This window comes from Eleginops maclovinus, chromosome 16 (assembly GCF_036324505.1).
Source record: "Eleginops maclovinus isolate JMC-PN-2008 ecotype Puerto Natales chromosome 16, JC_Emac_rtc_rv5, whole genome shotgun sequence".
Taxonomy (NCBI): domain Eukaryota; kingdom Metazoa; phylum Chordata; class Actinopteri; order Perciformes; family Eleginopidae; genus Eleginops; species Eleginops maclovinus.
In genome coordinates, this window is record NC_086364.1 from 20,716,377 (window position 1) to 20,739,222 (window position 22,846).

Sequence of the window (22,846 nt, forward strand, 5' to 3'; positions counted from 1 at the left end):
AATAAGATCGGTGGTTAACCCAAGCCTAAGATATTTTTTGGGTTTGTTCTTTGACATAAATACGTCAGTAAATACCTCACTGGTGGATGTTTGAAGCTTTTGATGGTCATAGAAATGGCAGAAGCTAACAAGTGACTACACAAGACTCCTAATCGTCAACGCGCCAAACATTAGCCGCCTTTAGCTTAGCGGTGGTGACATGAAGTTATGTGGCCCGTAACTTTAGCTTTTTACTTCTGCATTTATGCTTCAAAAATCATAAAATTGGTGTAAATATGTGGAGATTTTCCTGCTGAGAAAAATGTGTAAGTATCCCAAACTTAGTTTTGCTTATTTTCTGCAAAACTCTAGGCGCCCTTGCAATGCTAACTTTGGTTTAGCCTGCAAAAGTACGTCATCACTGCACCACTCTACGGAGGAAAAGTCTTCTTCTAAGCATGTAATGTGTTGATGAAATCCTGTGAGGTCTGATTTGTATCACTAGGGATCAGCCACATTGTCTCCATTGGAGCAGGGAAAACATGGCTTCGGAAAATATTTCACACAGTGGAAAAATGACAAACTTTTGAAGTTAATTCAGTGATAAATAACAGTGACCTCTGGTTTGAATGTTCTGATGTTTCTGTCCCGGTTATTGTTTGTCCAAGCTTGTTGTTTGCTGTAATAAGAATTCTTCACTTGACTCCGACCCTCTGGTGTTATTGAGGTTGATTCCACGTTAAACAGGAAATTGCATGGTATTACTCTGGGATATTTACAAGATCTCATTGGGTTGCTGGTGCTGCCATATTTGACAGAGTTGCAGAGCTGAAAATGAGAGGACATATTAGCTGCATTGAGGTTGTGCAAGTGGTTTCTATGGACATTTATCACCCTAAAAAATATGTCTCTTATGTACAGAGGAGACAACCATAACCTGGTATTAATTTCACACTTTTAATCCCAGTTTCCTCATATTGTAAGACATCAGGGCAAAGCAAGTTTATTTATAAAGCACATTTTTAAAAGGGCTTCACACAGATAAAGCTCCATATACATTCATTTAAAGAGACATAAGAGGTATAAATACAAGAATACAAATTTCAGATCAGTATAAGATATGGATAGTATTTATGTTTTGACTATGCTTACAAATGCATTTATCTCAGAAAAGAGAAGAGATGATTTATGCTTGATTTTAGTTTATAGCTCATTCCCATCTGTAGTCCTTATGCAGGTACATAACAATCAAGAAACACTAAAAAACATTGAATTAAAAGGAAGCAGCAAAAAGGAAAGTCTTAACCATTGGTTTAAGTGGATGTCGTGAGTACCACCAGCCCAAATAGTGAAAGCTACACTGTCCCAGTATCCTGCCTACAAGGGATAAATCACATGTCAAGATTTAAATCTGTCTCCATTACTCATGCACCATCCCTCTCTTTCTCTGTCTCTGTCTCTCCCCCCCCCCCCCCCCCCCCAAAAAAAAAGTCAGAAAAGACACATTCTTCCAGAGACAAAGGGGCGATTCTGTGCAGCCGCCAGCCTTGAGTCATAGCTGGAGCCGCAGGGGGTCAGCTGCAGGGTGAAGAGCCGGGGTGTTGTGTGCACCAGAGTGGGACAAACATAGAAACAAAACCCACAGACACTGGTGCCGTTAAATCATGTACATTTCGTAGTTATGCAGGACTGCATTTTGAAATAAATTCTGATATCTGATTCATGGGTTTGGGCTTTTATGGTGTTGACTTGGTTTTGTTGTTTTTTTAAAGGCACTGCTTACTCACTTGTTGTCCGGAGAGGCATCAATATCAACAAACTGTAATTTATAACACAAACAAGCTTCCTATAGACAGCAGGATGTTTACACATGTCCTGTCACCTGTTTTAATTGCACCAACACAATTGTCTGCACTGTGTGTAGCTCTTAAACTTGTTTGGCTTATTGACAGATAAAGGACTTGCAGGACTCGTGCTTTTTTTAAATGTCTCTCCTGATTGTTTTTAGTTGAATGCACACTAAATGTAAGGCTAAAAATGCAACTTCTGCACAGCCTATTTCCGTTTGTCCCAACATCACACATTCCAGCGTGAGCAAACTGTGGGGTTCAGCGCGGACGTCAATGGTTCCTCTGTGCAGCCGTCACCTCAGAAACAACAGGAATGCTCATCCAATGCTACCCCCACCCACTCCACCCCTCCCTCCATCAGACCGAGGCCTGGACTGCTGCTGGAGGACGAGTTGGTCTGTTGGAAGAAGAGGCCGAGAGTAAGTGAGAAACACTGACAAAGAAAAGAACAACCACGCAAGAGTGATAAGAGAAGTACAGGAAGAAGGACACAGGAGGTGTGAGTTTTTAAGGAGTTGCTAAGAAATGCAACCAGAAGATAAAACCCAGCACATTTAAATCAATGACCAGATTTAATGATACATGTCACATGCAGTGTGCAAAGATCACACTCCATTTATAACTGCACACCCTGAGGTAATAAAACTGCGTCATCGATGCTATTTTTGCACAGCTGACCACATGCTAAGTGTGGTAGGAAGTCTGTATTTATTCCTGCACATGCATGCGGCCATGTGTTCATATTCATTTATTTATTAAGATGTGCTGGTGGGCTGTTTTATGTCCATGTTTGTCTACTCTTGTCCCTTTGCTGCAATGATGTCAATGCCCCTAATGTGTATGTGAAGTATATCTAATCAGACCTTCAGGTGACGCTCATAATATCTCTGTCTAAATGAACCCCGCATTATCTTCCAGCAGCAGCTCTGAGACCCTGAGAAGGAGGCCTGTTTATTCAGCGGAGGCCCAGACGGAGGGCAGGCCGACATTTCCTGTCCACATGCCAAGAAAAAGACACATTCTTCTGCCGGGCACCCCATATTTCCTGTGTGCTTCTGTGGAGCTGCAAGACATTCACACCCCCCCCCCCCCCCCACCCTACAGTCCCACACTCATACTTATTTTTTAATAAGTGGGGGTTTAAATCCTCCTCATGTAACAAAGTTTAATTTCAAATTTAATAACAAATGAAAACTAAATAAATACATATTATTTTTAAATATTAAATAATACTTGTACTTTAAGTGTTTCCATTTCCTGCTCATTTTACTTTTACCATTTTTATGTGTTATGCTCAATTGTGTTAGATGACTAAGTACAAATTCTTAAGTACTTTTTATAGTGCATCAGCAATTTTACATTTATATTTGATTTAATTTGCCACTCTTGCACATTACATGTAAATAATATCCTACTTTTTATTGTGTGTGTATTTGTTTTTATATTTATGGTCAACTTTTATATTTCCACTCTTTTAGTTTTGTTCTTCTATTCTGAGATGTTTATATTGTCTAATTGTTTATTTTCTACTCTTTTTTTATTTCTAATTATGTGCAATACTTTGTTTTAATGCTGCTGCAACAAAAACATTTCCCAATTTGGGATGAATAACGTATATCTTATCTTAATTCTACAACAATACTAAAACACAGCATTCTTTTTCCTGTCTTTTAACTACTTTTTCTTTGTGCATTGTGCTGATAACACTTACATCTTTTACTCAAGTCATATTTTAATGCAAACTATAGTGGAGTATTTCAAGAAAACTCATTAATGCATTTATATATATAATCCAATAATATATATATACTATGAAATGGGCCATTGTGCATAATGAGTACTTTTGGTACGTATTTTAATTGCAGAGTATTTCTACACAGGTACATTTCCTTATTGCTTCTTCCACCTCTGCCTGTAATCACCACATAATCAATTTTGGCATTATGCATTTGCTTCATGGCTCCTCATTTGACATCACTCCTTGCCTTCATTCCGGAAGCCAGCGAATCAACACAAACGAGTTATCTGGAAGTACTTTATATCATATAGTTTGACTCATCAGTTCCTCTTTACTGAATAAAGTTATTCTGTGGGACTTGAGAGACATCACAACAACACTGTCTAAGGAGATATAGGATGGTACTCTGTCTCATTGATTTACAAGATCAGACTTAATCCTTGCATGTGATGGTGACGAACTCAAGGTACTTCCCTCAGCACAGAGCTGTTTCTCTTGTAGGTTCGACAGGTGAGTGGTGATTCTCCGCTCACTGCTGTCAACACCTCTAACTGACTCAGAGTTAATGAGTCAATTTCTCTTTAAGTCTTAATCCTTTGACAAGCTTTAGAGACATTACTCACAATTTCAGAGGGTAAGAATACTTGAATATTACCGGTGTTGGGGAAACTACATAATACAAATGTAAATGAGCAAGGAGTTTTCAGATTAGGTAAAACTATTGCTGCAGTTTAAAATACTCCATTACAAGGAAGAGTTTGCTTAAGTAAGAGTAGTCATACCTTGGTGTAGACATACTGTGTTGCAACTCAAATGTATAAAAGTATGAGTATAAAAACAAACTTAAATTACCAGAACTAAAAGTACTCATTGTGCAGAATGGTCAATTAATGTGAATACTTAGAATTTTGCAGCTTTTTGAAGGTGATTTTTAAACCAGTTTTCATTTGTTTATTTATATATTTGTATCAGATGGATGTTAGATAGATAGATAGATAGATAGATAATAGATAGATAGATAGATAGATAGATAGATAGATAGATAGATAGATAGATAGATAGATAGATAGATAGATAGATAGATAGATAGATAGATAAATAGATAGATAGATAGATAGATAGATAGATAGATAGATAGATAGATAGATAGATAGATAGATAGATAGATAGATAGATAGATAGATAGATAGATAGATAGATAGAAAGATAGATAGAGGGAGAGAGAGAGAGATAGATAGATAGAGAGATACCTAATTGATTATTTTTGTTACAGCAACAATGTGTATAGGCATTTAAAGACTAAACTGTTACTGTTCTATAAAAGACCAATATATTACAGTAGCAGAAACATATGGTAGTATATAAATGACAGTTGAGTAAATGTAATGAATTGAATGAACCTGCAAAGTTACTAATGTTATCAAAAAATGTATGGAGTAAAAAGAGGGAAAGAAAAGTTCATTAAAGAAGTGGTGTGTTTCAGGGCGGGGCCACAGCCTGGAGTGGACACTCATTGGTTGAAAGCGCCATCTAGTGCTCAAACACACACCCATTACACAGGTTTCTTCCTATGTCACTTTTCGTGACCAATAAATAACTTGTGATAGAGGAAATCCGCCATGACGAGGTGACAAGGGAGATTTTGTATTCCTCTTCTTGCCTTCTGATTGGCTGGTTGTGGTTGACAGAGGGTGGAGGAGTTGAGCGTGCCAAAGTGTGCGTAAAGGAAAGACCTCCAAATCAGGTGGTGCCTACACTCACTGCTCAGTACCGTGTCTGGAGCTGATTGGGATGTAGAGGGCTTTGGTCTCACTTTCAAAACACGTTCAAGGAAGTTTAAGACATGAGTGGTAAGAAATATTTAAGATTTCAGGATTTACTGCGCTGTTTTTACTCGTATTCGCTTGGAAATGTGTCTCTAGGAAATGATTGACTTGAGTCAGTCATTATAACGTCAGATACTAACACCGCTGTAGTCTGGTTTGACATCAGTCTGTGTTCCGGGCAGGGTCAACACAATGAATTAAACTACAATTGAAAAAACGTCATTTTGAACTTGCATTTCTTTCAATAGTCTTTCACATTATGTTTAAGATGTGTGTGAATCTGTAAGACTATAGCGTGTCAGTGGTGGAGCATGAACCGGAGTGTGATCTTTCCCTAGAAATGAAGTGTCCAGTGACAGTCTAAAAAGTGCACTACTTATTAATTATGGTAGCCAATGATAGCCAGGTTTTTCTGTGGTTGCAGCTGCTGCGGTTGTTGTTGTTGTTGTTGTTGTTGCACATAATTTACCAAAACTAAATATATATTTTTCTCAAACCAGTTCAGAAAAAACTCTTAACTCTTTTTTTGTGTGAAAGAGTCTAGTTTTAATACATTTGAGGGGGGATTTTTTAATTGGACATGACTGAAATTAGACCATAAACTGCTTACATTTTCCTATGAACGATCAAGCTGTTTGATTATGTTGAGACATACTGAATTGTATTAATGTCAAATACAGAATTAAGTATTGAAATGCTTAATTTAAACATCATGGCATCTAATAATTCTGTTTCTCTTCTGTTGTGTTCTGGTTTTTATGCATCACTTCCCATGTTTTGGCTCATTTTTCCAAAACAAGCCTCTTTTTCTCAAAGCAGTTAAGACACAAATCTAAACTCAAGTCATGTCCAACACAACATTTCATTTTGTGTATAAAAGCTAGACTCTAGACTCGAAACTTTTATTATGCTACTTCAGTGCAGATGAACCTTTTTTCTGTTTATTTTACAGCTTTGAAAATAGTTTGACCTGGGTTAAATCAATCATTTTCAGAAGGAAAGGTGATGCTAACGCTAAAAATAAACGTCACATTACTCCCACTTCAGTCGGGAACACACAAATGCATTTACTCTCACACTTATTTTCAGGCAGTTTTTTTAATTGAACTTCCTCTTACTTCATTTGTTTTTTATTTGAGTTCCGGGAAAGTATTTCCATTAGTTTTTTCTCACCGAGTGTGACGAGGAAGAGTTGAGAGGATCTCATGAGAGCAGCAGAGATGTTTATAGTGACTAAGATTCCTGAGCATGCAGACGTGCCTCGACCTGCCTTCTGCTCAGATCCTCTGATCAGCTGCACAGAGCGGCTGACACTATAGCCCCACTGTTATTTAACACTGAGGATACATACAGGATCATTCCCATTAGTGACTAATATAGACTGCTTCTGTAATGGTTCTTTAAAGTGGGACACATTCCTATTGCAAGATGTCAGAGCCTATGGGGATCTGTTTGCCTTTCTTTCTTTGGCATATCAGCGGATTATACAATGTACATTTATACAATGAAATAAGCAAGCAACCCTGGTTTATTTCCATTATTTATCCATCTGTTGGTTATTTTAGAGATGATTAGTTGGGTTTTTATCATCTCCAGGTTCCTAAAGTCCAAGATGATGTGTTTAATGTCTTGTTTTTCTATTGAAAACCCAAAATATCTAATTTAGTCAGTCATAATATTCGGAGAAATGTATATATCCTGGGGGAAATGGGTTGTGTGACAGTTACTTCTTTTAAAATGAAATGAATAAAAGATACAATTAAATAATATGAAATAAAATAGGACATCTCTCTATTTGTGAGGCTGAAGATAAAGCAGTTTTCTGACATTTTTAAAGATAAATTACTCCTAAAATGAATCTATTATAAAGATAGCTGTTCATTTATTTTGGACTAACCACTGCTGCTCTAAAATCAAACACATGTTGCAGTGAGATGAGAAATAAAATGGTGACCTCTAACTACATTTGTTAAACCGACAGAAATGAGACATGGGGTTCTGCTTGTAGAACTGAAAGAGCTTTGGGAGGCCTCTGTGGTTCCAAATCCTCTCTACATTTGTACAATTTAAAAGCTTTCCCACCCTCGCATCACTGTAGGTCATTAACCGTCAGTGTGAGTATATAAGTTTGCTATTTTAAGCCGCCTCCCGTAGTGTCAGGGTTATTCACTTTCCCTCGTTGTCTCCTCCACAGTGTGAGGTGAATGGGGTAAAGAAAACTTTGGTCTGCGGTGCCCCCGGTGTGTGTATAGGTGTATGTTATGAGTCATGCTAGTAATTTCATTCCTGTGCTCTGACACATGAAATGACCTCCCCCCACTTTAGTTTATGACCCTCGTAAAGGCAAACTCCATTGGAATCAAGCAGTGTCTGAAACCATGGTCTGTGAATTATAGGTTTGTTTAAAATGCATCCACTTCTTTGACTTTAAGCGTGTAATGGCGTCCTCCTTATGTGAGATTTAACACCACTTCTGCTCTACAGACTTCTGGCTAAATGTTCATCCGTCAGACTTTTATTTTGTAGGAATTAAATCTGCCTCTTTGGAACATTCCCAGCAATGAGCCCCATCTCATCCCTTCACAATGCAGCACGTAAACCCATTAATCCTTTATTGGATCTTTAACAACGGCTTCTATCATAAAGACATTTTAGCATTTGATAAAGAAGATCATCTTGCCACAAATTGTTATCCCGAGGGATTTGTTTCTCAAAGAGGTGTGTTGTGTGTTTTATTCAGGCATTAAAGTAATGACTCACAGTCTGATGGCTGAGGCTAGAAGATAAGCTTTGCCAGACACAACATGGGACAAAATAAGCTATAACAAAGAGTGGGATTATAAGGAAGTAAAAGTATGTTCTGAATATAATGTGTGTTTCTGTTTCTTTTGAGTATCAAACAGGCGAGCGTTTTTTTTTCATTATTTATTATTTATTTTAGTATTTTTTCCATTATTTATTTATTTAGTATTTTTTTCCATTATTTATTTATTTTAGTATTTTTTTCCATTATTTATTTATTCTTATTATTTATTTATTTTAGTATTTTTTCCATTATTTATTTATTGCTATATTTATTTATTTTTAAATGTGTTTTATGTTTTAAACCTGTTGTGTCCTTTATGTGTATTTTTTTATTTCAATACAAAAAGAATACCTTTCCCAGACAAAAAAAAATCTCTTCTTGAGGAAACAATATTAAGACTGCGACTCGACATTAGATATATATCCTTAGTGTCACTGTGAAAGAGACATGATCCACAATCAGAAGTCCTTTATTAGTCCCACAGCGAGGGAATGTACCTTTGTGTCTAAGAGCGTTGTTTATTTCATTCCTAAAGTATAGCCCTCTTGAACTTCCTGAGCTTCCTGTTAATTGTATTTGTCCTGCAGGTGTCACAGATTGGGCAGCAGAGGAGGAGGAGGAGGAGGAGGCACGATCTTCTACCCCCTGGTCGGAGGAGCACTGTGAGGAGCTTTGGGATCGGGTGGAGGGGGTACGGCACAAACTGACCCGCATCCTCAACCCGGCCAAACTCACCCCGTACCTGCGGCAGTGCAAAGTCATCGATGAGCAGGATGAAGACGAGGTGCTCAACTCCACACAGTACCCTCTGCGCATCAGCAAGGCCGGTAAGAGGAGGACAATCATTTCATAAGAGCCCCTTTTCTGCTCATTTCAGGTTCATATTTGTATTTTTTCCTCTCCTGGGACATGTCTCCATGCTTTAATGTTCAAAAAGCTCTTTATGTTTCTCATACTGCCTGTGCTGCAACACCTCTTTTCACCCTCCATCTGAAACCAGAGCCCAGTCTGCTCCGATTGGTTAGCTGTTGTGAATGGTCAACTGCTTAGGGATGTCCCCACCCCTTTTGCCTATCTTGTACAATGTGTTGGAGCGCTAGCCAACAGAAGAGTGAGTATTTAATACTGATGTCACTATGTTACTGAGAAGCTCCCTCTGGAACTTTGGGATTTTAGCCTTTGCAGACCATTTACATACACTAAAACCTATATAACGCTCTACAGGAACAGGGAAAAAAAACCCAAAAAGCATAATAGGGTGTCTTTAAGAGTTGAGGCCCATAATCAGCTATGGAGTGAAGGGATGTTAAGGCTCCTGTAAATCAGACAAATAATGTTAGACCTTGGAAGAAAGACAGTTGGACGATATGGTCCTTACGAAGATAAATGAACGTAAACACTCTTGTGTGTGTGTGTGAGGTTGTACAGCAGGTTGTCAGAGAAGAACAGGTGGGTTCAGATAAATGTTGCCGTGTGAGAAACAAACAGATCGTAAGATGAAAGAGGGTAAGTCAAGGGGAGTGTGAGGCAGACTGATAAAGAAGATAAAGATGAAGGAGAGACGTCTCAAGTAAAGACGGGTTCCCTATCACTGTTGTTTCACTGCTCTCATAATGCCCGTCATCCATCACGGTCAGGTTTGAAACAGCTATGCTAACCACAGGGTGACTTACACTCACATCAAAGAGGGAGAGCATGTTTGTGCTTTCATTAACAGAAGCAAAATGATGTGCCTGGGATGGTGATTATATCCAAGTTTTTACAGATTTTTTCCGCACCTTCCTCTCTCCTTCCTCAGGCCGTTTGCTGGACATCCTGCGGGGTCAGGGTCAGAGAGGTCTTCAGGCCTTCATGGAGTCACTGGAGTTTTACCACCCAGACCAGTACACACAGCTGACCGGACAACAGCCCACACAGAGATGCTCCCTCATACTGGGTAAGCTGGGATGACTCTTGACGTTTGTTGAGTTCCCCTTTCGGCTTATGACTTAAATCTGACTTTCAAATGCAGACTTTGCCCCGGTTCTGTTTGCTGACCTGTGTGTCTTCATGGGGAGGTGTGTTAAAAGGTTCTTAATCGACACTAAGAGCTAAAACCTTTAGACCGCAGAGTTCACAGGCTTTATATTTGAGTAGTCCATTGCCAGCAAACAGACCTGAGATAAAGGTGATTTTAAAGGGTATCAATAAAATCTACAGGACTGAAGGGCATCTTAAACCAGAGGAATAATGTGATGCAGTAGCAAAGCAAACCGATATTCAAGACCTTTATTGTACATTTGATCTGTGATTAACCTTTATATTGAATTTTAGGATTGACTGATGCACAAAACCATTCCTAAATCCCTCACTTTACTTTAACCTCTCTCTCTCTCTGTCCCCCCCAGATGAGGAAGGTCCGGAGGGTCTGACTCAGTTTCTGCTCCTGGAGGTGCGTAAACTGAGGGAGCAGCTGAGGAACAGCCGCCTGTGTGAGCGCCGCCTCTCTCACCGCTGCCGGATGGTGGAGGAGGAACGAAGCCGAGCCGAACGGAAAACTCAGGAGCTCCGGCAGGACCGGCTGCAGCTGGAGAGGTGCGACTACATTCTTGATTTGATTTTAGACAACATTCTCTTACAGTTCAACCAGGCAATTACTGTTGATGATGGCCTCAACTTTGACATCCAGTTGTTGAAATAGTTCTTATGTGTACCTTATTATCTTGTCTATGATTGTTTTATACAAACAGAATCTGAAGGGATAAGGAAGGCAACATATTGGATTAGTAACTTGAGTGAGTTTTAAGATGTTGCTCAATGAGGAAAGGTGTGATCTGGATGATTTGTGGTCTGAAGGTTGCGTCAGGACTGGGAGTCGGCCACTCGAGAGCTGGGGAAGCTGAAGGACCAGCGCCTGGAGCAGGCGGTGAAGTACTCCCGTGCACTGGAGGATCAAAGCAAGGCCTCCACACGCGAGAGAGAACTACTGGGGCAGGTAAGAGCGGCATTAGTGAAAACAGAAACTGAAAACACTTTGATATTCGTTTGATCATTTCTAGAGCCAGGTGGTGCGTTCCAATACCTGTACAACCTACATAGTATGCTAGAGAAGATTCAGTATGTCCTAATATAGGTTGCCAAATGCAAGATGCTGATAATACCTGCATGTTCTCGTGTATCCGTTCATATTTTGCAGTATTCTACCCTGCATGATTTCTGGCTATTCTTACCCACAGTCCTCTGAACACCAAAGAAATGTCACATCGACTGAAATGAGGACAGAGAAATACACAGACTTTTTTACCTTTAAAATGTGGTGTAACTTTGTGTAAATGAGGTCTTTTGAACATGAATTACTAAAGAAAGAGTTAAACCTGTGGTAATGAGTTGGAATTTAGGTGGCTAAACAGGTGTGACACAGATTTGATTCATACTGATTGCAGAGGACAAACAGGTGCACAGGGAAGTAAACACTAAGGTTAGTTTATCTCAGAAGCCTCGAAGACAGAGCATGCTTTTCATCATCATAACCCGGTTTCAAAATCATTGAAGTCACAGATAGCGTTACCTGGGGGTTTGCAAACACAACAAACCTTTTACTACAAAACTCCTGCAGGCGTCAGAGGACCTTCCCTGACTCCCACCACATTCCCCAGTTTCTCCCGACTCTAAGAGCAGCTGTGTCTTTGCTGTAGAAACCGTTAATTCACTAATTACAGTGATCATCTCATCACAAGTCACCCAACTTGTTTTTCCATGTTTGCTTTTGCATTTAAGGATTAGTTTCAGGTTCCTGGGAGGAGAGACACGACATGCAAACACACGGTCCATGCACGGGTCAATTTGAGGCTACTTTGCTTCTGTAGCACGTCTTCTTTAATACTAGTGTAATGAAAACATCCCAAATACTCATTTAGCCGTATATTCCACTAAAATGTTGTAATTGGGTAGACTTCTCCTAAATTCACCAAAAATACTCATTAGATGACACTGCATTTGCATTATTTACACATTTTATTTGGAAAAAGTGCCTTTAATTGAAGTGATGTGGATTTCTTAAGAAATATAGCAAAATATAATAAGTAATAATAATAATATAAAAAATACAAAATACAAAATACAGTAAAAAACTAAACTAAAAAGAATAAATTAATTAAATCAATGAAAAGGATAATAATAATAATAATAATAATAATAATAATAATAGACATAAGAAAACATTTATAAATACTATAAAAATAGTAAATGAATTAAACGATAAAAAAATGATACGAATTTAAATAATAATAATAATAATAATAATAATAATAATAATAATAATAATAATAATAAGGATAAAGACCAAAAGATTCTCTGTATTTTATTATTAAATGTATGTCCTTTGATATATCTTTAAAGGCTTTTCCTTCAAAATGAGTTTGTATCTTATACTTGTATTTCAGTAGCATCTATAAAATGCATGAGTTTTCTCATGTTATTTAATGCCTGAGTTATATAGCATTTTATTTCCAAAAATAACCTACAAATAGACTGTAAGCGATTTCCACAACTCCCTGTGTACAAACCTTTGATTCTACCGTTTTAAAAATGACAATATGCCCCGTCTTCATATCTTAACATCAGATTTCAGAAAACTTGTAAAACAAAAACTGTCTTAATTTAGGGAATATGTTAGAGGGTGAAAAGAGGTGCTGCAGGACAGGCAGTACGAGAAAGATAGCAGTTTGAGCATTAAAGTGTGGAAAATACAGAAATGAACCTGAAATTATAGGGCCCTTTTGAACGCTTCTGTTTACTTGCACCTTAACACTTGGCTCTGTTTGCTAGAGATAGAGTTTGTTGAAAAACCTTGCATGCAGAGACCTAGCATCAGAAAAAATGTGTATCTGTTTTGATAGCCTGATAAGGCAGAAAACGACAGCCCAAGGCAGGTGAGTTAGCTTAGGCTGGCACACAGAAGATATCAAATATTGAAGATGGTATCAGCCTCTCCTTTAATTAGTCACTGCCCTGCCACAGCATGTCCTCCATACCACAGAATCACTTTGTTGGAAAAATATGCGGTTATTTTTTTACAATAAACCGCTGCATAACTCCCGCCATGTTTTAATGACCTCATGCGCCCACTGACAGGAATGCTCTGTGATTAATAAACAGGCTGGTGAACCTTTTATTTACTCCCACCTGCACAAGCTTTGAAAGGAGAAATGTGTCTGTACCACATAGCTTACAAAACACTCCTGCACAGACCTGTTGTTATGAGAAGTAAGTAAAAAAGCATGTTATTTATTCACACAATGACCTTTTAATCAACATAACGTAGAATAAAATGATACTGTTTTTGGTAATAATGATAATAAAAAATAGTAAAATAATGAATAATAATACAAATAAAAATACAGTAAAAATTCTATTAAATTCATTAAATTAAAACAAATGATAATAATATATATAAGAAAACATTTATAAATACTGTAAATAATAACAAATACTAAATGAATTAAACGATACTTCATTAAAGATTATTATTAATAATAATATTAATAATAAATACCAATAGACCTAAATTAAAGAAGGAGGTTTTCTATTTTAAATCACTTCTATTTATTGAATATTCCAAAACCCTCCTGATTTAAGACCTGGTCTCGTCTAGGGACATACAACAATAGAGAATAAGCGAGAAAGGCGGTTGCCAGACCATAAAGAGCTCGTTAAACTTGCAATAAACCCTGTTTTACTAAAGCATCATACATGCCTCGTCAAAATGTAGGTCAAGAACTCTTTCTGCTTGTTCTCTCTGCAGGTGGAGGAGCTGAAGTCCAGGTTGACGGAGGCAGAGAAACAAACCATAGATCCTCCGGCGAATACCTCGCCCTCAAAAAGGAACAGTTTGCTCTTTAATGGAGTCAATAGTTCGCCACCTGATCTACCAGAGAAGTCGCTGCACCGCATCGGAGTTCAGAAGTTGAGAATAAAGAGACCAGGATGAGGGACTCAGTTCCTGCCACTGGAGTCAAAGTCAGTCTGCACATCTCAATCCTCTGACAACCCTTTTACTTAAAATTTCTGTCTCAACAAACCTTCTCCTCATTATTGTCCCTCAAGATCTAGCATATTGTTGTCTTGTGATGATTTATAGTGCTTTCTGTTGTTTACCTTCAGGCGTTGATGGATATCCTGCAGCAGGACCGCAGGGAGGCGGCCGAGCAGAGGCAGGAGCTCTGTGAGATCATCAGCAGACTGCAGGCGGAGCTGCAGAGCACCGAGGAGGACTGGGACAAGGTGAACAACACCTGTGTGCGGTGTGTGTGTGTGTGTGTGTATGTGTGTGTGAATATACCAACGCTTATCTCACATACATCAGGCTAATGTTTATTGTGAGCTATTATGACTGTATGCTCAAATATCTCTTTCGGGTTTAACCGTCATTGACTCCTCCTCACTCCTAAATGTCTATTCACAAGTGATCCAAAAGTGCTCAATCAGATCCAAATCCTTACTGTGCCTTCTGTTGGATCCATCTACCACTGAAATCCATAAAAAGAAAATGAAAAATGTGGTCTAATTTTGATCCAGAACATCTGCAGATTCATTCCATACCCAATGTTTTATGATCCACTAAGTTTAGGCATGATACCAGACTGTGAGATTCAACTCTTCATTTTTACTTCAAAATGTTGTCTAAGTAGTGTCAGTGTTTCCTTTCTGCCTTTGAATAGAGGTTGTAAAGTAATCTGTGTTTGTAGCTGGTGTTGCAGAGTGAGCATTTGAAGCTGAAGGAGAGAACCCTGCTGCTGGACTGGGAGACCGAGCAGAAGAGGAGTTTATCCTACTTCAACCAGATCATGGAGCTGGAGAAGGAGAGAGACCAGGTCCGGAACCCCGTCTATTATCATCTCACACAGTGCATTTGGAGTTACTTGTGATGCCGTTTAATTTCCCCACATATTAGGATCTCTGACTAGTCTTTAAAAGAGTTTACACCATGCAAGTTATTTCCTCTCTCTTCTCCAGGCTCTGCGGAGTCGAGACAGTCTGCAGCTGGAGTACACAGACTGTCTGCTGGATAAGAACCGTCTGCGTAAACGCATTGCAGAGCTGCAGGCCAACCTGGAGCAGCAGGAGATGGAGCTGGAGAAAGAGAGGGAGCGCAGCCGGGAGCAGATGGAGCAGAGCAGCCCCGGTCTGCACTGTGTGAGTACAGAAACGTAGCGTTGCAGCACTCTCTTCCTACTGCAACCACATAGCATTTACATATTACTCCCTGTGTATCTGCTCCCCAGTCACGCCTCTCCCTGTGCAGTGAGGACCAGTGCTACGGCCCCTGCTGCTCCCTCGGCCTGGACCTGCGACCCCAGGCCAATAGCAGCCGCCTGCTGATGCGCAAGGTCGGAGCTAGTTCCTATAACCGTTATTTTACTCACATCAGCAACATAATGGTGTATGGGTGCTGTATTGTTGTTGGCTAACCCGAAATATAGCACCATCAACAAAGAGCAATGGGATATCTACATAGAATTTCCTATTTCAGAAGTTATGATAACACTAATTTCCACATATTTCCACCACTTTTCTGATTTATAAAAAGTAAAAAGCTAACGTTATAGGCTATAAACAAACTCCATAATATTGCATGACTTGATGCTAAGCTAAAGACGGCTAAAGTTTGGCTAGAGGACGTTTAGTCGTCTCATTTTATCACTTGTTAGTAACCGCTGTTTATTAAGACAGAAAAGTTTTGGACAAACTAGACGTCTCAGCATGTGTCCTGTTTAAGAAATAGAACTTCTTCCTTCTACACTGCCATATGTTTTCTCACGTTGTTTAAAGGAGGAATGTTTTGCACTACAAACCCTAGGCTCTTATTATTATCTGATAATGAGACTTTGTAATAGATTGTTATGCAACTCTCGGCGTGTTAGTACCTGCACAATACCTCTCACTACCTGTGAAGTGATACTATATCTACTCCTCTGTGCTGCAGACGCCCTCAAGTGGCCAAACCAATGAAAGCTCGGATGGTAAGCATTGTGAAAATGATACTAAAGTCCTGCAAAATGTAAAGTACTTTATTAACTTCATATGCTGTTGATATCCTTTATTTAAACGTGTTCGTTTCCAAATTTGAAATTCCGACTATTTCTTCAAAATTTTCGTAAAAATTCAGACTTTTTTTTCAGATTTCAGATTTGTTTTTCAAATTTCGAAAATATTTTGTAAATGTTGAATTATTATTATTATTTAAAAAAAGATTCTGACTTTTTTTGTAAATTTTGAGTTTTAAAAATGTCCCACTACTTTCTCATTCCTTCTTCATGTGGCCCTTTTTTCCAAATTTGAATTTCCGACTATTTCTTCAAAAGTGTTACTTTTTTCAACTTTCGGATCTTTTTTTTAATCACTTTTAAATATGGCTGATTTATTTTTTCATTATTATCACTTTTTCCAATGAATTCAGACTTTTTTTTCTGCTCCTCAGGTTCTAGTTTCAACTCGGAGGAGAATCTCCTGACATCGGTGAGTATCAAGGCTCTGAAAATCACAGGAAGGAAAGGATTCAAATATATATCTGAATGTGTTTATTTATTCACCTCTCCACCCTCAGACAGAAGACGAAAAAGAAATCAATCGCCTCTCCACCTTCCCCTTTCCTCCGTGTATGAACTCCATCAACCGACGATTCAACAAAGAGTGAGCCTTACATAACGATCAGATTATTTCACCTTTTAAATTATGTTTGTTTATTAACACCTCTTTATCCCTGCTCTCTAAAGGTTTGACTTGGAGTCGTGGGGCAGCGATGAGAACGATAACATTACAGGTATATCTGATTCTGTTATGCTTTGGAAACCAGAAAGCAGTTTGCTCCAGTGCTTGTTTTCATTCTTGTTTGGAGTATAATTAGCTTTTCTCCGGGGCTTCCAGGTGAGCAGAGTGAACCGTCTCTGTGGGATTCCTGGCACTCGCTTCACTCTCATCTCTTCCCTCCGGACCTCGTCAACCTGCCGGCCGTCCCTTCACACCAACCCAACCTCAGCGCCCTCAGGTACAATCACTCGGTTGTAACACCTGTGAATAAAAGTCGCTAAAAACCTTGTTAAAGCATTAGCAAACCAACTATGTCACATTGACCCTGCTCACATCGACATTTGACACCGTCTAAGATACGAATAAATACAACTCGAGAGATTTTTTACTTTGTATTTATTGACTTGGTTTGTCCATACTGTACTTTTCTGGAAGGACAAGATTACTTGTACAGGCAGCATAAGTCAAACAAAACATGCTGTACTGTATCACATAAAACCGAAAGCAGTTATTTTCTTATACTTTATTTTAACGTGAATAAAAGGTGAAAGAAAATACATTTAAAGAAGAGCTAAATAAAACAAAGATCAATAAACATTCATTATTATAAAAAACAAACTAGCTAAAGGGTTTTATCCAACCACAGTATCACATATGATGGATATCATTTTCAAGGGTACGGTGTGGCCCATTAACTTTTTTGACAGTTACACGACTGCTGATCTTTATCTTGTTTGTGGGACCTTTGTTACGCAATCAACAATTCCTTTCTAGCTGATATAGATGTGATAAACATCTCATTAATTGCATGAACAGGAAGTGGGCGTAGTTGCTCCTGCACAAACCTGCCAACTAATGAAAGTATTAGCTTTTAATAATCCATCATGCAGGGTGGTTGACTCATTATAAGATGAATCTGAATTCTGCTCTTTGTCAAATCTTTGCCTCATGTCCTACCATTGTTATGTCTCAGAATTCCCTCCCGCTCCCCGTCCTCCAGCCCCCCAGTCTCACCGAGGCACAGGAAAGCCAGTCTGGCTGACGACATCACTATCGTGGGAGGAAACCAGACAGGAATCTTCGTCAGCCACGTGAGAGCCGGCTCCCCCGCAGAGCTGTGTGGACTGAAGGAGGGCAGTGAGCTGTTGGAGGTGTGTTTGTGTGTGTGTGCATAAATCATGTTTGAGAAATGTGTGTATCATGCTTCTTAAATAGATGTTCTTTTTAGACGCCTTGCATTACCGATTACAAAATAAGGAAACTGTATTCCCTTTCAGTTGCATAATAAAAGGGGATTACAGCAGGATTACAATGTTTCTTAGTATTTTTTAAAAGAGCTCACACTTGACAACACTTAACAAGTTTATAACAGCATACATTTTTAAATGAACCCTGAGCGCAGAATATAAATGAATTAAAAACAAATGCACATAAGAAAGTAAGGCTGAAACATGACATGGTTTTTCTCCTTCAGCTGGAGCACGTCCTGTTCGGTGGGGGCAGTGTGCTGCTGGGTCAGTGCACCGCTGAGGTCGCACACTTTTCTCTGCAGTGGTGGGCTGACCCTTCGTCTCTCAAACACCGGATCAACGCAGAGGGTGAGTCTGTGTTTCTCTGTCTTCTTCTAACCCCGATGTGATGTTCTGGGAGACTAATCCGTCTCCGTTTCTGTTCCCCGTCCTCAGGATACTCCAAGCTGTGCTCCCAGATCTCCTCGCCTTCTTTTAAAGGCGTCGACTCCTTCTACGTGCGGGTCAATCTCAACATGGAGCCTCACGGGGACCCGCCGTCTCTGGGTGTGTCCTGTGATGATATCGTACACGTCACAGACACAAGACACAATGAGAAATATAACTGGCACTGTTCCCTGGTGGACCCGTGCACAGCCAAGCCCCTGCAGGCAGGAACCATGCCCAACTACAACAGGTAACCAAGAGACCTTCCTTTCAGTGCAGTTTGTTTTATAAATGTTACAAATATTGGAATATGTGTTGTACAGGGCTGCAAGATTTAGAAAAAGGTAATTATTTTTGACTGATATTGAAATTGCAATACTTATCATTTTGCATCTCATTGTCATTTTAAAGAGGAACTGCAACAAACAAATATGCTTTGTTAAGTCTGTAGAATATGATGGGATATTTAAGTCGCTGTGCAATACTACTTCAAAATCGATTTAGATATTAGATATTGCACTCGTCCATATTGGGATTTGATACATTTTGGATTAATTGTGCTACCTTGATGTAGTTTGTTACCCAAAAAAGGTACTGAATTTAAACTATGCAGTATGAGGAGTGTAAATAACAACAAGTCCATCTTTTCCATCCCAGGGCACAACAGTTGTTACTTGTAAGGTTAAGAAAAATGGCGCTGGGGCAAAAGGACTTCAAGAGGAAGGTAAGTCTGCTCATTTTAAAGGACATAAAGTATGTACAGCTCCCATAGATTACATAAATGCACTTTCCTATCATTTTACAACTGACTGGACTTTTTGTAGAGTTGTTATTTGTTATTATTTATTCATAAACTCTTTACAATAATGAACATGTTGAGTTATGCATGCTATCTATACACCTTATGTGTTTTAAATACTAATTCATTCATTTTATCCTCATTTTTTATTATGTGTTTTCCTTTGTTCCTCAGTATGTATCAGTGTTTGTGTTCGAACAAACATAAAGCTGGATATGTTTGTACTTTTAAATGATGTGTAAATATTATGTGTGGTAGAAAAATTACCTGGCCATGAAATAAATGTAAATGAAGAGCAGGCTTGATTTAAGTCACCAGGGCAAACTGAACTATGACAGAACTGGTAACACGTACACACTGGTAACCTCATGTAGTTCCTGAGGAAAGTGCCCGGTCGTGTGCGATTGGTCAAGGCCGTAGACCCCGGTTGCCGTGGGAATGGTTCCACACAGCAGGTCCTATACACACTCAGCAAACGTAAGATTTCACCCTCTATTCATCCTCTTATTTTTGTCACTATTACATTTCTTTAAATATCTCTATATATGTACCCCCCCCCCCCCCCACCCCTCAGGTCACGAGGAGCACTTGATCCCGTACAGCTTGGTGCAGCCGGTGCAGGTTCAGACGAAGCGGCCGGTAATCTTCTCCCCCTCTCTTCTCTCCCGGGGTCTGATCGAGAGGCTGCTGCAGCCTGCCGAGTCTGGTTTGAAGTTCAACACCTGCCCACCAGGTATGCAAACACACACACACACACACACACACACACACACACACACACACACACACACACTGATATTAATAAGCGTAATAAACTACATGATCTGCATTTTTTTTTTTTGTCATGATATGTTGTTTCCGTGAACCGCCAAATGTTACGTCACTTTAAAGAGTTGTGGGACAGCGTTACCTTTCCTAAGGTAAAGGATGGTCCAGTGTATGCTAAACTAAGTGAGATAATAAAGGAGGCATGGAAGCTCCTTTGTTACCCTCCAAAGAAATCATACAACTGTTGGCATGGCTCGGATACTTTCAGGGCCTTTAACTCGGTCAAAAACCATAATGCCCCAGACACGTCTAAAAGGTTGCTGATTCTTCCTTTGACCTTCATCACTCTCCTCTTTCTTCTGTTTCCTGTGGTCTGCAGAACCTATCCAGGCTTCCGAGAAACGAGACAAGAGAGTGTTCCTGTTGGATTCCAGCATTCCCGAGCAGGAGCTGGGAATACGGCTGCAGTCAATACAGGACGTCATCAGCCAGGTAAGGAAATAGGAGATTTAAAGTCATTTAAAGGCTCTCACATCCCAGGTCTCTCAAGATAAAGCATAAGGGTGTTTTTTTTGTAAGCTGTTCATTTTGTGGAAAGAGGTTTTTATGGTGTAATAATGAATAAACGCTGATAAACATTATCCAAATCTCCCTCTTTGTCTCAGGACAAGCACTGTCTGCTGGAGCTGGGGCTGCAGAGTGTGGAGGGCTTATTGAGACAGGGGATCTACCCGATCGTCATCCATATCCGCCCGAAGAACAAAAAGCACAAGAAGCTGAGGTAAGGGTGCATTTATAAGCTTGTAAGTCAGTGAATTAAGTGCTAAAGTAAGAATGCATTGGATTCTAGCTGCATCACTAAGCCCAGATTCACCTTGAACTCCATGTGCAAATACTGGAGTGTGATATGTTGATACCTTACAGATATACATTTTTTCCTTTAACTTGCTGCATCTCCAATTCAAAATAGGAAGTTGTTCCCGCGGTGTGGAGAAGACTATGTGATGGAGGAGGCGTGCCAGGCAGAGGAGCTGCAGTTGGAGACGCTCCCCCTGCTCTACTTCAGCCTGGAGCCCAGCGCCTGGAGCTGCACGGATGAGCTGCTGGCAGCCATACGCAACGCCATCCACAGCCAGCAGAGGGCGGTGGCCTGGATCGAACTGGATCGACTGCAATAGAAGAGAGAGAAAGAATGTGGATATATGGAGAGGTGCAGGAATGAGTCCTGAAACCTGGGAATAAGTCCGCATTTTGACACTTCTGGTTCACCCGTCTTGAAATCAATAGTTTTTGAATATGTTTTTGATTAAATGCGTGAAAAAGGGGTCTGTGGTTGACACAAGATGAAGAGATTTTCCTACGACTAATAGACATCAGTGAGAGACCCCACTTGTGAATTTAAAAACGGAGGTTGATAACAATTGTCTAAATGAGACTATTCTATTGAACACTTATACTATGGTGTTGGATCATTCTGCTATTCAAAGAGAGACACCATAGTATAAGTGTTCAATAGAATAGTATATCAAGATCAATGTGTGAGGCCCCATTTGGTATATGTACATTCATGCAAACATATATATATTGTTATACATTTAGCCAAGCTGGACTGGCTGCAACGTAAATAAAGTGAAAACATTGTGAAGTGGGCATTGTAGCGAAGGGTGCAAATCTGCTTATCCACATTGTGTATTTGCAGTAACGACAGTATTCTTCTCAGTCTGAAATAAAGTTCATGATGAAAAACTTTTATCCAGATCAAACCTAAAGGTATCAACTGAAGTTGTTTTGGTATACACACATTTCTGCAAATACTGCATTTCTTTATAGCACTAAACTGTACAGTAAGAGCTGTAGTACACAATGACAAAATGGTCTTTTGATTGCTATTACCATTTTTTGTTTTTTCAATATTAAAAGTATACAAAAATAATTGTTTTTACTTCATGTGTGTGCTCAAACATTTAAGACAGGAACATTATAATACTTATAATTTGAAACACAACTAACTAGACTTTATTTTGTATTAATTCCCACTTTAAGAAGTTCTTTGTTCTCATAAAAAAAATGAGAACACATTAATTTATTATGAAAAAAATATTTATTATCAAAAACATTTCACAGAGTTCTTACTCCAGAGAGTTTAGCAACACATCCATTTCAAGAGATTGTACAAAAGCAACACATGATAAAGGAGAGAAAAATAAGAAATATATACAGGATTAATGCTTGAGTTTAAATTTGAACAGGCAGGTTGGGGGAATTTAAATAATATATATTTAACTCAATGCTAAAGGCAATAAAGCATGGTTTATTTGATATGAATTTATCAGAATCCGAATACCTTTAGTCGTCCCACAGAGGGGAAATTTACGAATTTTAAGATAGGGACAACAAATAAAAACACTTTCAGAATGCACATAATGTAATAACATACATTTTCCAGTTTACATATTGCACACAAGTGTTAATGCACAACAGTGGTGTCGTAGTCTTTGTTTGTTGTATGCATATGGAATTTGGCAATTATCATAAAAAGATGAATCATTTACATCTTCCGTAGCAGACTGAAAACACACCTGATTGAACTGCATCTTGGCTAAAAATAATCATGTAA

At 39.0% G+C, this 22,846-nt stretch overlaps 1 protein-coding gene across 1 annotated transcript; it reads left to right on the plus strand.

The window, feature by feature from the left end:
• Nucleotides 1-5,291: 5,291 nt before the first annotated feature.
• Nucleotides 5,292-22,162, plus strand: zmp:0000000896 (caspase recruitment domain-containing protein 10). The gene is given in 25 exon segments (XM_063903001.1): nucleotides 5,292-5,417; nucleotides 8,787-9,026; nucleotides 9,998-10,135; nucleotides 10,587-10,773; nucleotides 11,035-11,173; nucleotides 13,982-14,141; nucleotides 14,144-14,196; nucleotides 14,341-14,460; nucleotides 14,925-15,050; nucleotides 15,193-15,372; nucleotides 15,462-15,566; nucleotides 16,163-16,199; nucleotides 16,658-16,695; nucleotides 16,784-16,869; nucleotides 16,953-16,999; nucleotides 17,104-17,224; nucleotides 17,960-18,137; nucleotides 18,461-18,584; nucleotides 18,672-18,912; nucleotides 19,320-19,386; nucleotides 19,836-19,938; nucleotides 20,036-20,194; nucleotides 20,609-20,721; nucleotides 20,895-21,010; nucleotides 21,200-22,162. Coding segments are annotated over 25 exon segments (3,093 nt in total). The 5' UTR covers nucleotides 5,292-5,410; the 3' UTR covers nucleotides 21,408-22,162.
• The last annotated feature ends 684 nt before the right edge of the window (nucleotides 22,163-22,846 follow it).